The following is a 16,618-nucleotide window of genomic DNA, read 5'->3' on the forward strand; positions in this document are numbered from 1 at the left end:
CTAGCGCATGTGGGGAAAGGAAAAATCTGGTGATTTTTTTTTTTTTAATTAAGTCCATAAAGAATAAACCACCGTCTTTCTTTACCGTAATGCAGCCCCACACAGTTTCTCTAATATGTAATTATTTTCTTCAAATTGTTCTTTTAAAAATATCCCAGGCTGCCAGGACTGAACATAATTAAAGTGATTAAAGCTCCTCCTGCTTCAGGCACAAAAGCAACGCAACGAATCTGACCCAGCGCTTACTTTTAAAAAGAAAACAAACAAATAATTAAATAGGCACGTTTTAAATGCAATTTTTAACTGATTCCAAGGGGGAAAAAAATCAGCCCAAATTTAACACACCATGAGCTTGCCATCCCCGTTTCTACAGGGGGAGCAGCGTGGGGCAGCTCTCCAAACCGAACACTGAGATGTCAATTATGCATCCACAGATTTTTTTTTTTCTTCTTTTTATTTTTTTTTTTCCCTGTTTAAAAAAACCCCACATTCCCTCCAGCTCCTGGGCTCACCACAAGTTATGGTATAAAAAAAGCCCGGGGCCAGGCGGGCAGGGACGGATGCGGAGAGCCCTTCCTGCTCCGGGGGGGTGCCCGCTCGGCGGCCAGCCGCGGGTGGGAGGGTGCTGCGGGATACGGATCCGGCCCTCACACCCCCGCAGGGGGGGGATACACCCGTCCCCTGATCCCACTGCAGCCCCTCGGGGGCTTCCCAGCCCTTTTCTGCATTTCCATTTCTTCCACTGTCCCATCCGGATGGTTTAATGCTCCTGGACCATTAAAGATGCTGCTGAGACCGTCGATGCCTCGTAACTCTTGCAAAATCCTTAAATCCCCCAAACACAATCAGAGGAATCACCTCCTTTTTTTTTTTTTTTCTTTTTTTTTTGATCAATAACCCCCCAGCGGGAGGGGAGGTCCCGCAGTCGGGCCGGGGGACACCCAGGTACAGAGCGGTTTCCCCTCGGGTATTTTCGGTCACCTGAGTGTTTCATGGGTCACTTGGGTCACCCCTTATGCTCGCCGGCGCCGGGTGAGACCCAACCAGGCTAAATACCAGCTCAGAACCCACCACCATCACCGCGGGCCGAGTGTCTATGGTAAAAGCGACGCTGTGATGCCACTCGGGTGGAGCCAGGGGAGGTTTGTGGCAGCGCCAAGGAGCTCACAGGGCCCCAGCAACACAGAAAAAGAGCCTGGGGTGATTTTTGGCCCTGGAGAAGGGTGAAAACCTTCGTTAAAAAAGCAATTTGTTACGAAATCTTTGCGCCCGTACTCTGCAGAGGTGATGGAGGAAGTCGGGGCCGAAGGCAGAGGGGGGTGAGCTAGTGGGGACGGACAAGGGTGTGTAGTGACAGGACACGGGGCAAAGGCTTTAAACAAAAAGAGGGGAGATTTAGGTTAGATCTAAGGAAGAAATTTTTTACACTGAGGGTGGTGAGGCACTGGCACAGGTTGCCCAGAGAAGTTGTGGCTGCCCCATCCCTGGAAGTGTTCAAGGTCAGGCTGGATGAGGCTTTGGGCAACCTGGTGTAGTGGAGGGTGTCTCTGCCCATGGCAGGGGGGGTGGAATGAGATGGTCTTGAAGGTCCCATCCAACCCAAACCATTCTATGAAGCACAGGGACGCCCTGGCCGGGCACAAGAAACACTAAAGGAGACCACAATTAATTGCACTTCGATGAACCAAATGAGCTGGACTTGATAGCAAGCTGCCTGGTATGTGGGATGAGCGACTGGGAGGAATCCCTGCTTTCTCCTTCATCTTACGGAGCAGAAGAGGGAACCTCCTTGGAAGGGCAGGACCAAGAATGAAGCAGCCTCTCCTGTGCCACCACGGGGTTAGCGTGGTGGCGGGCGGGCGATGGGGACGGGTCCGGCTGTTTAGCAAACAGCGACCCAGGTCGACGATCAGCAGGTTGGAGGAGGTTTAATATCATTGCAAAATTTCCAGCAAAATTATAACCAGCTGCAAAATGACAACTCGTCGCATCCCGAAAGCACCCAGTGCCCTTTGCCCAGGCAGAAAAGTGGGTGCTAAAGTGCTGCCGGTGCTGGGGGTGTGCGGGCAATGGGCACTCCCCAGCCAGCTGGCAGCCCATCGTGCCTGGGAACCTGCTATTGATTCGAGGCGGGTTGACTCAGCCGCACCACCAACCCTCAATTAGCTGTGGGTGGATTATCCGGATTGCGGATGAGACACACTTACTTAAAAAAAAACCCAAGCCAAGCTCTTTGCTCTCCTTGCCCCCTCCTTTAGCATTTTCTGACTTGCCCCCAAGAGCTGCTGTGTCTTTCCCCAAAGCTGAAGGCCACAACCACGCCATGTGCTCCCACCACCTCAAAAAAAATTAAAAAAAAAGATTATATACATATATAAATAGCCATGGGGCCATGTGAACCCTGGCAGGGGATGCCCCACTGAGCCCCACTGTGTCTCCCAGCCCCAGCGTCCTCCTGATCTCTTCCCAGGCCGGCACTGGACGGGGCGATGGGGCTGCCTGCCCTTCGTCCTGCTCCCCAGGTTATTTTTAGCTGCATTTTTTTTCATTTTAAACTTTCTCTGTTTCTATAAACTGTGCATCAGTCATAATTACTGGTCCTGGCTGCTCCCAATGGTCCCCATGATCATTTCAGACACTAAATTAAAAGGAAATGCCAGGATATTCAACCACATCAAGTGCTCTGAATCCTAAAATAGGTTTAAAGGAGCTGCAAGGAAGATGCCATCCTTCACTTGCAAGCAGGAAAAAATAAGCTCCGGAGGTTTTCCAAAGTAGAGAGAGACTTAAGAGTTATCCCAAGCACTGCGAAATGCAGCTGAGCCTCTGCCAGGCTCCTGCTTCATCTCACAAGTGCTTCCTCCATCCTCCTGAGATGAAAGTTGGGAGCCGTAGGACATGGGGCTTGGCACCAGGTACCCCCAGCCCGGCCCCACGTGGCTGTGAGGCAGCATTGGCCCCCCCCTTGCATCCCCCCCACTCCCTCAGCCCTACAAACCACCAGCCGACAGCACGCTGAACCCCAGGAGATTTTTATTTGCAAAGCTTTTCCCATTTAAAACATGAATGGTGGGTGTGTACAGGGCACCAACACCTCTGCACGGGCTCATCCCATGCTGCTGGAAAACACTGCTGCGTGTCCCTCGGCTGTGCCAGGTTTTCTGGCTGAGCTGCTGCAGATGCTTGGAGGAGAAGGAGGCAGAAACGGCTCCAAAATGAAGTCAGGAGTGGGGAAATCCTGACCCTGCTGCTGACAGCAGTTGGATTTGGGTGGTAATTGCACAATGGGGCGAAGGCGAGCACCCGGCTGGGCACCGAGGCGGGCAGTGGGCAATGCTCTGGTAGTGCCACCTCCCTGGCTAAATTCAAGAGGTTGGGTGAGCTCCCACCCGGCGCTGGTGGCTCCTTGCAGCACCTGGGGCATTGCAGCTGTCCCTGCTTCGTCCTCCAGCGCTCCCCGGGAAGCGCAGCTGGTGCTGCCAGGGTCTGCCAGAAAGATGCCCGGCCGCGGGGAAAACTGCCTCACTGCTGCATCCGGAACAGCCACGGGGAGAGTCCGGCCACGTCGCGGGGCAGCAGCGCGGGCCGGGGAGGGAAAGGGAGGTCGGGTGATCGCAGGGGGCTCCGGTGCCCCGCAGCACCGCGAACCTCCTCCTCGCCTCCCCGTCACAAACCTCTCTGCTCCGTGATTATACCCTGCGTGTGACTCACGGCTGGTGGCTCAGGTCTGGCCGACAAGAAATCTCAAAGCCCATCCTTACCCCGGCTTAAAAATACAGCCCCCCTGGCTCCCTCCTCTTCTGCCAGAAATAGCACGGGTCAATGTTTCATCTCCGTGCCGAGAGGCATCGAGCTGGATGGGACAGGTGGCCCCAGCATCACCAAATCCAACCGAAGGTGCCCGGTGGCTGCCCGTTGCCCTCGGCCCCGCCACCTGCCCAGGCCAGCAGGCAGGCAGGGCGCTCTGCCCGCCCAAACCGGGACCTGTTTTTTTGCACCGGGGAGCTTTGTCATTTCCCCTTCCCAGGAAAGAGGTGTGCCGTTGGGAGCCGCGCTCCGGCCTGGCTCACACAGGGCTACGCCAGGTGGCTGGGAGCAAAGAGGTCCAAGTGCCCAATGGAGCACAGACTTACCCCGTTTGCATGCGCCATCAGGGTAATTGCTCAGCAAATTATGCATGCAAATGAAAGCTAGCCTTCTCCCACCAAAAAAATTTATTTAATTAACATGAAGGGGCTGACAAAGCCACAGAAATCAAAGCCATTCAAATTGAAGGCTGGGACTGTGTTCCCCAACTCTCCCTGCTGCTCCGGGAAGGGGAGCGGCACCAGCACCCCTGTGTCAGCACCCCTGTGCCAGCACCAATGCCTCCTGGGTGGCTCCCCAGTACCCCCAAACATCCTACGCTGGCTGTCATCAAACCTGTCCATTTTAAAGCACTTTTTGTGCTTTTATGTTGTCTTGAGTGCTGAGGGGAGTTGGGACTTGATGGCCCAGTCTTGGCTTCCACAAGATGCTGAGCCCCACGGCCCCAGGGGTTCGAGACGGAAGCTGGGTGGTGGGTGCCTGTGCCCGTGGGCACTCCCTGACCATCACCCAGAGCAGCAGGGTCTGTCCCAGGGAGCTCAGTGGTGGGTGCTGAGGGAAAAGCTCCGTATCTGAGTGCCTGGTCTGCTCATTCCACTGGGTTCAGATCACCTCAGAGCCTGCCCTAACGGGGGGACCCCTCGCGCCTCGAGTGCCCGTGGCCCCGCGGATGCTGGCTGGAAATAGATCTGCTTTCACTGCCGCTCACGCAACCTCCTGGAAATAGGCCGGTGGCTGGAGCTCGGCATTGCTCAGCAACCAGCTGGACGGGATTCCAGCAATAATTAGCAACCTTGAGGATTTTATTTTGAACCGTGATTCAGTGTCCCACCGCGGGTAATTCGGTCCACCCTGCTGCTGCTGGCACGAGAGAGCTGCCGGCCTGCCTGTGTGCTGTGCTCCCTCTGCAACCGCTTCACATGAGCCCACCGAAAATGAGGAGCACGTGGTGGGTGACGCAGCTGCCTCGAGCAGGACGAGCATCCCTCATCCCACGGTGGCCTCCAGCCTCCCTCCGCTGCCTTGCAATGGAGATGGCATTCAGGGAGGGGACCAGCCCAGTTCACTGTGACTTGGGGACAAGCTGACCAAGTTGACCCCTCTTGGTGTGGGGGTCAGCCCACCCTCGCTGCCTGACCTTACCCCCTCTCCATCTCCACTTTCTTAAGCCGAGCCGGGTTTCGTGCCAAGGCCGAGCGCAGCCTGTGAGGGATCGCAGCAGCTCCCCCCCCCGCCAGCCCCGCAGCCGGTGTCCCTCACAGCCTCCCTCCTGCTGGTATTAAGCTCAGTTCTGGGCAAAAGAGGCTTTTCCGAGCAGGGACGCGCCGAGGAAGCACCCCGGGACCCAGGGATGCTCGGAGCCCGCGGTACCCCAGCTACGGTCCCCTGCCCGCAGCCAGGGACGAGGTTTGCTCCGCGGGGTTTGGGTCGGGATGAGCTCAGCAGCCCCGGCCGGGCTGGCAGCGGGGCTCCGTGCCGTGCCCAGCCGCGGCAGTGCGGCCGCCGCGGCCCCGTGCGCCCCGTCCCGCCGAGCGCTGCTCCCCGGTGCCACCCCCCGGCGCTGCGGGCGACGACCCCGAGAGCCCCGGGGCGATGCGCTGTGCGGGGCTCGGCCGTTGCCTCTGCCCCCGGTCCCCTCGCACGCTCCGGTCCTGTCGGTGCGCCCTGGTCCGCCCCGGTTCTCCCGGTGCTGCCCAAGCCATCTGGGTCCTGCCCGCGCGCTCCCGGTGCCCCCGCGCGCTCCCGGTGTCTCCGCACGCCCCGGTCCTGCCCGTGCGCCCTGGTCTGCTCCGGTCCCCCCGGTTCGTCCGTGCGCCCCAGTCCCCCCGGTCCTGCCCGTCTGGATCCTGCCTGCCCGCCCCCGTGCCTCCGCAGGCTCCGGTCCCTCCGGTGCGCCCCGGTCTCTCCAGTCTCTCCGGTCCCGCCAAAGCCGCCTGAATCCCGCCCGCACCCCTCGGTCCCGCCGGTGCCCCCGCCGGCTCCGCTCCCCCCGGTGCCGCGCTCACCCATGTTGACGAGGCTGACGACGGTGTCGGCGCGGCTGACGACGCTGCCGGGCGGGGGGCTCTGGGTGCTGAGCCCGGTGAGCACCGGCCGCGACACCGCCTCCTCTTCCTCCTCCTCCGCCTCCTCTTCGCCGGCCACGGCGTGGTAGAGGTCGAGCATGAAGAGCGGCGCGGCGGCGGCGGGGGCGCGGGCGGCGGCGGGGGTCCGCGGCCGCGGCCGCCCGGGCAGCCCCAGCACGGCCAGGATCTCCCGCTGCACGTCGCGCCGCTCGCCGCCGCTCAGCCGCCGCTGGAGGAAACCGGCGGCGTGGAGGCGGCGGCGGAGGACGCTGCCGCTGCCCAGCTGGCACAGCACCGCCGCCGCCCAGAGCAGCGCCAGGGCGCCCAGCGGACCCCGGCCCCCCGCCGCCCCGCGCCCCGGCCCCATGGCACCGCCGCCGCCCGGGCCCGCCCCCCCCCCCGCGCCGCCCGCCGCCCGCCGCCCGCGCGGTGCGGCCCCGGGCACGGTCCCGGTCCCGGTCCCGGTCCCGGCCCCGGCCCCGGCCCGCCCCGTCGGGGCGAGGGAAAGGGACGGTCCCGCCGGCGGCACCGCCCCGGCCACGGCTCCGGGACGCCCCGGCCCTCCCCGCCCGGCGGCCCCCGGGGCACGGGGTGCGGTGCTGGGCACGTGAACCCGTGGGCAGCCAACCCTACGGATGCTCATCCTCGTGGGCAGCCAAACCTGCGAGCACCCATCCCCAGGGATGCTCGCCTCATGGGCACCCAAACCTCTGGGCACCCAAATGCATGGGCAACCACCCCCATTGACACCCAAACCCATGGTCACCCACCCCTGTTGACACCTAAACCCATGAGCATCCAACTCTATGGATGCTCATCCCCATGGGCACCCAAATCCATGGGCAACCTCCTCCATTGGCACCCAAATCCATGGGCAACCACCTCCATTGACACCCAAACCCATGGGCACCCACCCCTGTTGACACCCAAACCCATGGGCACCCACCCCTGTTGACATCCAAACCCATGGGCAAATTGACAACCAAACCCATGGGCACCCACCCCTACAGATGCTCATCCCTGTTGGCACCCAAATCCATGAACACCCATGCCTATGGATGCTCACCCCTGTAGATACTCAAACCCATGGGCACCCAACCTGTGCATCCACTCTCACAGGCACCCACTTCGGCAGCACCCACCCCCACAGGTATCCCCCACAATGGGTCCTCACCCTGCACACCCATCCCCGCGGATACTGACCTCACCGAGCACCCACCTCACCAACACCCAACCCCACCACACGTGCACCTCACCAGACACTCTCACTGGCAAACACCCACTCCAACAGGCACCATCATCAGTCGGCATCTGCACTGGCGAGCATCCACAGTACCCCCCCCACCGACCACCCTCACCAGCACCCACCCACCCAACTGAACCTTTTGATGCTGGCGCTGGTGGTTCCCAGCTCCATTCTGCAAGGAAACCTGTGCACAGACACCCCACGACTGGCACAGCCGTCGCCTCCCTGCCCGGGATAAACGGCTCCAAAAAGCTAACACCGCGGAGTAAAGTAGGAGGCAAGATTGTTTATTACCGCAAGCAATTTTAATACAAAAATGTGTCTGGTTTTTAAACAATTCATTGGTAGAGCTTCAGTTTTGCCTCAATTTAAACCAATTGAGAGAATCACACAGCAACACGGTCGGAGCTGGAGAGGAACAATATTTAATAAATACAGGAGCTCTGGAGAGCCCTCTCCCCCAGCCCGTCTCCTGGTCACTTGGTCAGTTTTGATTTTATTACAAAGAAAAAGTAGCGTACAAAAGCCAGACAGGACTCGTAGCAAGTGTGCTGGTGAGACTCATTTCAAGGACAAGCGACTGTGCGTGTAAGTCCAGATTTCTTCTAGGAGCAGAGGTCACATCAATCTCAGCCTGGTTGGGAGTGGAATGACCAGTTAAATAATAAATAGGAAAAAAAAAAAAAAAAGAGATGCAGATAAATAGCGATTCCATAAGGAACGTCTTGGGTCGGTCCCTCGGGCCGTCAATCCGGAAGAATCCCCTAATTAGTAGGACCCACCACCGCTAAGGGACGTGGCTGAGTGATCCAGACCTGCAATCATACCAGCGTGCTCTCCTCGGGCCGGCTTCGGCGTGAACCCCCTCCCCAAACCCCCACCGCCTCTTGGCTCTCTAAAAACGAAGTTGGGACAGTATTTTCAGGACAGCAATCGTCAGGACCTTCGCCGCAGTGTGTGCAAATTTTATTCAAACTCCGCTTTTCTTCAGGTAAAACCACGTAGCTTTAAAAAAAATGGAAACATAAGCCCCAAGTCCCCTCACCTCACGTTTCTCTGGTTGAGGTATCTGTGATTTACAAAAAGAGAGTTCCTTGAACACTGTAGGATTCAGGTCTTTGTTTTTAAATATAATTTACCTTGCTGAGACAGCAAGTTAAGTTTATAAAGATGCATTTAGGAAACAATCCTAAAAGATAAAGCAGGTTCGCACCCTGCACCGCGCAGAAATCCTATTTATATTTTAGTTTTTCTTTACACTTTCACATCTTGATCTTTTTTGCTTCCTTTTTTTTTCTTTTTCTTTTTTTTTTTTTTTTTTTTTCTCTCTTTCTCTCCCACATTTCAGTTTTCCAGGCCCCTCTCTGAACAGGGGTCACCGAGAGGCAATTTTTATCTACAGAAATATTCACATGAAAATAGTAACTTACAAAAAAGAAAAAAAAAACAACAAAAAAACCCAAAAAACCCAAATAAGGCAGCTTCATAACACAACTTTCTTTTACACTTTTAACAATATAGTTTCTCCCATTTAGAATAAATATACATCCAATGTACGTAGCAGGGTTAAAAATCGGACACAGGTTGGGTTTTCTTTCTTTCGGGAGGGCGTGGGTACAGTATTATCTTTTAGGGCCTGGAGTTTTTGGGGTGGCAGTGGTTGTTTTCTTGGACATGGTTGGGATTTTGGAGGGTTTGGCCACCCCCCGCCGCGAGCCGCCCTGCCCGCCGGCCACGCTGCTCTCCGAAGTGTCCGAGCACGCCGACTGCGTTTCCAGCAGGTCGAAATCGGAGGCGTCGCTTCCCCGCCGGCTGCTGGCCCGGCTGCCCGTGCGGCTCCCGGCGCGGCTGGTGGGACGGCTGGCTGTTTTTTTGGGATCTGCAAGGGGAGCCGAGAGAGCCGTGAGCAGGCGGGAGGAGGAAGATTCCTCCCCATCCCCAGACCGACTGGCACCCCAAATCCCCAGCGCTGCTGCACGGCTGCTTTCAACATCCACCCAGCACCCCTGAAACCTCTGAAACAGGGGGTTCGGCACCAGGACTCGTTCATTCCCAAGTTTTTAAGGAAGCGGCGGCAAACCCTCACGCTGCGAAACTGCTGCAGCATCCCCTCTCCCAGGCAGGGATGTGGTGCTGGGCAGCAGCCTCCCCGACTCGCTGTGGGTTCCTTACATATATTTTATATAAAAAATTATATATATAATATAAAAATAAACATATTATATATAAAAACATACATATTATATAGGAATACACACACAAATATAATACATATAAATGATGTATAATATATATACACATATACATTTTCTTTGCCAATTTAAGCCACCAAGTACGAACAGCAGCAGCAGTTTTTCGGTCTTTGCACCCAACTTACCTGCCCGACTGGTTTTGGCACCTGTAGAGACCGGTGAGGAGTTGTTACTGGTGTCCCCAGCCAGGGAGGTTCGGCTGGAGTGGAAGGTGGGTCGCTTCAGCTTGCTGCCGGCGGAGGGGGTCACCTTGGGAGGAAGCACACACAGAGCATCTTTTAGGCATCACTCGGGCTGTGACGGGCCAAGATCACGTCTGAAATCAGCACTTCCACAAAAGGATTTGGACATTTCAGAAACACCCATCTTAACGGTCAAGGAGAACACTCGCCGTTGTTTCAGCAGCGGTTAATAAAAAAGAAAAAAGCCTGGATCCCGAAAATTTGGAGGGCAAGGGCAGTTTGGGTGCTGCAGGCTGATGCACGGCTCTTTGTTGGAAAAAAATTGGGAAAAAAAATAAAATAAAAGCAAAGCCGCCCTCCATCCGGAGGATGACAGCGTCACCAGGGCTCAAACGCTCCACAAAGAGAAGGGGAAATCTTGCAAAAATAGGTATTTTAGCATCTAAGCAGCTCAGGACCGTTTTGGGAGGTCAAACACAAGGCAGCGCCTCGAGAAACGCATCCCGTCGCCGGGAGGCACCGGCGCGATGCCGTGAGTCGGCGGGTCCGTGCACCCACCGCCCAAGGGCGGATGAATTTTGAGCAGCGTGGCACCGGTGACGAACAGGGGCACAAACCACAGCCGGATCGGCCGCATCCTGAAACGGTGCTTTCCCTGACCTTTAAGACGTCGCAAACGCAGGCGGCGGGTGAAAAAGCAGCACAGGAGGCAGCTCCGCGCCCGCCGCTGCGGAAGAAAGTGAAGGGGGCGAAGGGGAAGGTGCCAGCGGGGCGAGGGCACCGGGATCCAGCCGGAAAGGGCAGCTCCAGTTTCGATACATCGACCAAAGGTCTGGGCGGGCGGCAGCGCTGCGGGAAGGCGCCCGCGTGCCCGGACAGAGGCACGTTAATATCAGAGGGCATTTCCCAATGGATTTAAAGTAAGAGCTGGAGAGGTTTCCCTCCATCCCCTACGATTTTGTGGGTTTGTTTGGGGTTTTTTTTGGGAGGGAAACTTGGAAATGTTGAAATGTCAGGAAACTGGAGCTGCAGCGGGGTGGAGGGGCAGCCAGCGGTGGGCTCGCCGGGAATTAAAACCCATCAAGGTTTAATTGCGAAGGTACCATTTCCATCATCAGAGACTGTGATTCTCATCCTCGATCCTATTTTACAAAACCAGTTAAGAGCAGCAAGCAGGCGATTTAGGGCGACTGGGGAAGTGCTCCGGACCTTCTGCTGATTTTAAAAAGAATTCCTTTTCTGCAGGAGAGCACCGCCGAGCAAGACGCGGTTCGTCTCGCCCAGCGCGCACCGCGGCTCTGGGAACCCCCCCGAGATCCACCAGGTATTTCTCGTCACCGATTCCCAAAGTCAGGAGAGTCCGTGAGGAGGCTGAAACTTTAAGGGAAATCACCCGGATTCATCCTCCCGGGAGCATCGAGCCGGTGCTGGACACACCATACGTGCTTCAACACGGTGATCAACACAAGCGCTTCGTGACAACGAAGGCGATGTGGTTACTGCGCATGCGCCGTAGCCGATTTTCAAGTCTCAAACTCGGTTGACGGATTTCAATTTTTGGAAGCCGAACACGGCTGCTGTTCAGTGTTTAAAAGCTGTTAAAGCTTGAAAAAAACAAAAAAAATCTTTTTTTTTTTGAAAGCGCAAGAGGATAAACGTCGCTCTTTTGGTTCGAAAGCAGGAAAACGTGAACCGCGCTTCGTTCTGAAGTCGATGTTTTGTTTAATCCGAGTTAGAAACCCATGAAAAACGCCAAGAGTGGGAGCGTTAGCGGTGCTCACAAGCGCTGCTCTACCACGAGGAAAGCGTTAAAACAGGCAAGGGAGAGGGACTTCTCCGTGCCCATCAGCAGGTCCTCGGGGCGGCGAGACCATACTCTACCTCGGCGCTCGAGAGCTGGAAGTCGGAATAATCGAATCCCCTCAGGGGGGTGCCCGCTTTACTGTTTATCAACCAGGGTTTGTCATAACATCGAGAGAAGTGATGTGGAGTCTGTGAAATGGAAAATCCAAGGAGGGGAGGGGGGGGGGAGAGGTGGGAGTGAGTGAAAAAAAAAAAAAAAAAAAGAAACGGAAAAAGTACCTGGAATGGGGGAAACGGCACTAAAATGCAATGAGAACCAAACAGGAAATATATAAATTAAAGTAAAGGGGAAAAAACCCAAACAGATGATGAAATAAACCATGGGCAGCTGATGTGGTGGGAAAGGAGAGATGACGGGCGATGGCTTCTTCCTGCGTGCCGGCCGGACACCACGGCTGCGGCACAGCCCCGCCTCGGGGACCAGGAGCCTTTGGCTGCACGGCGAGAGCTGGGGACCCTCCGCAGAGCCGTGAGTGCCCAGCTCGGGCTGGAACCCTGTCCTGCACCATCCCAGCCCACCCGTCCCGCGTGGGCAGCGGGTTCTTCCTGCAGACATCAGGAACATCCTCCAGAGACGACAGTAACCACGAAGTCCCAGACCCCCAACCTTCCTCCTCCTCCATACTCCTCCTGCGGCTTCTCATCTCACCGGGACGGGTTCGGAGGCCACCAGTTTGGAAAGGAGAGGGAAGAGGAAGGCTTCACGCGCAAACCCCACCTTGGCTCCACTGGCTGGAGTGGCGGGAGAGGATGGCATGGAGGCGCAGCTGTGGTTGCTCTGGCTGGCGCTGGAGCTGGATCGCGTCGGGGAGGCTGCTCGGGAGGACGGTTTCGATCTTCGGCCTCGCGATCGGAACGGCGTCATTCCCTGGGAGGCCCCCTCTGGCAAGATGAATTTCTCTCGGAGTTCAAGGTTGGTCCGTCCTCGTGCTGGAAGGGGACAAAGGAGAGGAGACCTGAGGTTTGAACGATCCCAGTGTCATTCCTGGGGCTCAGATGGCTCCGGGGGTCGGAGCACGCATCCTTGTGATGCCTCCTCAAGCCCATCTCAAGGGCGAGCGGATGGCAGAGACACCGTCCTGGCTCTCCTGCTCTGCCCTAACCACCTCCTGCCATGAATCACCTCATTGAGAAACCGTCCGATTAAACGCTGCGTGAGGCCCATGAACTCACACTGGACGCCCTATCGTTCTCTGGTGTCTTGGGGAAAGCAGCTCCGATGGCCTTTAAACACACCGTGTTACACCAGCGGCCAATGTCATCTTAACATGGCTTAAAAATAGTAGAAGCAGCATTGAAGGGTTGTGATTCTGCTCTCTCACAGCTCTGGGCACCAGTTTTTTGGGGTGAGGAAACAAAGAAGTGACCACCACCCAGTAAAAGCCAATTTAAAAATTTTGATCCAAAGGCCCCAAAGAGCTGAGGTGGGGTTTCCCTTCAACAAGTCAGGTGCAACCAAGCAAGGAGAAGGTCTGTGGCCTTCAGCTCCCAGGACAGCTGATGTGTGCCAACGTGTTTCATAGTCATGGCACACACCCAACCCTACAGGACATGGGACTGATGCTGGAGTCGATGCATTAGGGACCAGAAAGCAACCGCAGAAAGGAAGCACCATGCTGAGATAACCAAGGGATGGAAATAACCTCGATGTCAGCGCTGTAAAACATCTGCTGCAAAGCACGAACGGGGGCGGCTGGAGGAGCAGAACCACACTAGGAAAACCCTGAAGGTTCCCCAAAGCAAGTGGCTCCCGCTGTAAATCACCCCGCTTTCAGCAGCAGCCGTCAGGAACGGACAGGCAGCAGCTTGAAGAAGACAGATCCGAAGCAATTAACATCTTGGAGACCCCGGAGAGACAGGGACACATGGAGTACAGACTTACTATCTCCAAAATATGCAGCCTTGATGCGCTTCATTCCTGGCCATCCCCCTTGCTAACCCTCTGTCCCCTGGTCACGGCTCTCGGCCGGTCGCAGCAGAGCATCGCTTCCAGCCCAACAGCTCTGACCACGATAAAGCCTCAAGGCTGAAGGTTTTGGAAAGGAGCGAGACCCGCTCCTCTGGCACGTCTGCCCACTCACAGTCACAGCAGCCACGTTCTCAAACTCCCCTTACTGGGCGAGAAGACCCCAGTTGTACAAAACCCCGGAACTGCCTTACCTCTGCAAGGATCGTTCTTCACTAAAAATTCATCCAGGGCCATCCATCCTCCACCGACGCGGACCATCACCGTGCTCCGCAGGATACGGACCAGCCGCAGCTGCTGGGAATCGCCGAACTGCGGAGCCAAGGAACAGTTCAGACACGGGGGGACACTGTGAGGGACACTCGGCTCCTTCCCGAGGAGGCTGCACCAGGGCGAAGCTATTGGAAATGCTCTTTTGATCTTTTATTGACATATTGAATAATTTATGGTTTCTCCAGATTGTTTTTTTCAGGATTTAAAGGATTTTTTCTTTTTTTCTGCATCGTTTTAAGATGATGCAGCTATTAAAATCTTTTAGTTTTAAAGCCACGAAGAGAGAATTTTTGAGAGTAGCGAATGATAACTTGGAATTTGGTCTTTCACTGGGTTTGCTCAGCCAGCATCACAGGTTTTCCTTTTATTAGGAAGGAAGCAGGGGCTGGCAACGCAATGAGCCTCCTGGTCCAGCCCACGTGGCAAAGAGCCGGCTGCTTGGGATGGCTGAGCGCCGGTGAATCGGCAAGGCAAGCAGTGCTGCGTCACCGCTGAGCCAGAAACCTCTTCTCATCAAGTCTGAAGCCCAGGGATTTGGCCCAGCCTCAGCCTTGCCCCCACCAGCCACAAAGCCCCCGCCGCAGAGATCGCCCAGCGCGGATGTTTCGGTGAGTGCAGAGGGATGGGAATCCAGGCAGGAATCCCGCAGCAGTGTTGATTAGCGATTGCAATGTTCGTTAGTGATTTGAAACACCCGCAATTTCAAACGAGTGCACCCCGAAATCACAAGCCTGTGTCTGTTTTTCGAAGCTCCCTAAATCTCCTGGACAAGCCCAAGCACTGGGAACTCGGCAGAGCCGGGCAGGACACCGGGAGCCTGGCTTGGATGTAGTAGCTCTGCATCCAGGTCTGCAGAGCGCCTGCTGTGATGAGAAGATTGGGGAACCAGCCTTTGGAAGCAAGACAGGCTTCAGAACGATTAAAAAAAAAAAAGGAAGGGAAAAAAAAAAAGCAGCAACATTTTCCTTGAGGGGACAAGAATACAAAAACTGAGAGATTACATGAAAATGGAAAGTGCAAAGCCACACTGAGATGGGACATGGCAGGCGGAGGGGCAGGAGGCAACGGCATCTCCGACCCTCCTTCCTGTGGGAACATGGGACCCTGGACCTGCTGGCTCTCCCTGCTCAGGGTCCTACCAGTGCCGCAGTGAAAGAGCTGCCACGGCTGTGCTTGGCACGGCCACGGTGCCAGCGGGCAGGGAGGAGGGCAGGGGAGCTGCCTTCCCTCTCTCCGGGCTCTCCACAAAGCATCCTTCGAGAGCTACTTCTGCACCAGGGAACACCAGGGACAAGTGGATTCTCATTTCCACTGCCACATTTACATTATTTTTCAGCTGCTGTTGAAACTTCTTCTATAATCACTGCCTAAATTAAAGCCAGAGCTCTCTTGGATCCATCTGCTTCCGACATCCAAGTTTGTTTCTTTTCGGGGGTGTTTCGGTAGGGCACCGTCATTCCGCGGGAAAAAGAGGATTTTCTGTTTGAGCGGCGGCGGCGGGCGCATCGTCACGGTACGTGATGCTCCGGTGCCGTTAAAAAAAGAGCTTTTTCCCCGGAACCAGCCCCGCTCACACACGCTGCACCGCTCATCTCGCGCCACGGAGTAACGGGGACACATGCGGGTGCCGTGAGCCTCGGCTCCGGTTAGCAGTTACTCAGGGGTGTAGCGGGGATGAGGGTTTAGTTATCGTTACCTACAGGATTAAAGGGGTGGAAGTGACATTCTCATTCCACGGTGATTGTGATCCAAACCCACCGGAGCCTGGTACAGCCCTTGTGCAGGTGATGGGACCCCCGTGATTTAATCCGGGCTGGCTGTCCCCAGCACGAGCCCGTCCGTATCTCAGGTACCGTGGTTTGCCACTGGGTACCATCAGCACTCTCAACATATCCAAGAAAGGAGCCACGGAGAGAAAAATCTCTCCATTTTTGTCATAATCCTGGTTTTCCCATGTTTTTCTGCCCAATTCAATCCTTTTTTTTTTTTTTTTTTTTTGGGTGGCCCTCCCAGCTCCGGCACTCCTCTGTACCAGGCTCACAGATCACATCCTCCCACAGCAACAAAGGACGGAGCAGCGTCACAGACACACGAAGCTAGGTTTGTTAAAAAAAACCAGAAAATAAAAATAAAAATAAAGAGGTGAGAGACAGCATCGCAAGGCAAACTGTACCTGATTGCCGAGGAAGAACTACGGAGGGAGAGTTGTGGAGGGAGAAGGGATGGGGGGCGGGGAAGGAAAGTTGAGAGGAAGAGGAGGGGAAAGAAAAACAAGAAAAACATTTATGGGATTAACAGTGCAATAATCATGAAAACTGTTAACTGCAGGGAGTTAGAAATCCGTGGGGTTTATGCTATCTGGGTGTCAGACAGACGCTTGGGGAGGCTGGGGCCGGTGCAGCCGGCGCAGGGTGAGCTCCGTGGCTCGGCTCCTCCCAGTTGGAGCATCGACCCCGAAACCAGCGGGCAGGAAAGCGGGAAGCTCCGCTGCCAGCTCGTTCCACCAGTTCACCTCGGTGAACGATCGGAAACGTCAACAGCCAGCCCGTTACAAAGAGATTCTTTAAGGAAATCCTTCTCCCTTCTTCGGGAGCGAGCTAAGAAAAACACAGGCGTAAAAGTACACTCATCGGCGAGGAAAAGTTCAAGGGCGGCTGCCGCCGGCGTGAATGCGGCGTCTGACG

General features: G+C 55.8%; 1 protein-coding gene across 1 annotated transcript in view; it reads right to left on the bottom strand.

The window, feature by feature from the left end:
• The window catches only part of MACF1 (microtubule actin crosslinking factor 1), a 156,167-nt gene that overhangs the window by 5,361 nt on the left and 134,188 nt on the right, over positions 1-16,618 (bottom strand). Inside the window, 4 exon segments of the mRNA XM_086626033.1 lie at positions 6,093-6,395; positions 12,476-12,625; positions 13,856-13,973; positions 16,108-16,125. Of these exon segments, the coding sequence (XP_086482159.1) occupies positions 6,093-6,395; positions 12,476-12,625; positions 13,856-13,973; positions 16,108-16,125 (589 nt within the window).

Source organism: Tauraco erythrolophus, chromosome 24 (genome assembly GCF_009769465.1).
Source record: "Tauraco erythrolophus isolate bTauEry1 chromosome 24, bTauEry1.pri, whole genome shotgun sequence".
In the NCBI taxonomy this organism is placed as follows: domain Eukaryota; kingdom Metazoa; phylum Chordata; class Aves; order Musophagiformes; family Musophagidae; genus Tauraco; species Tauraco erythrolophus.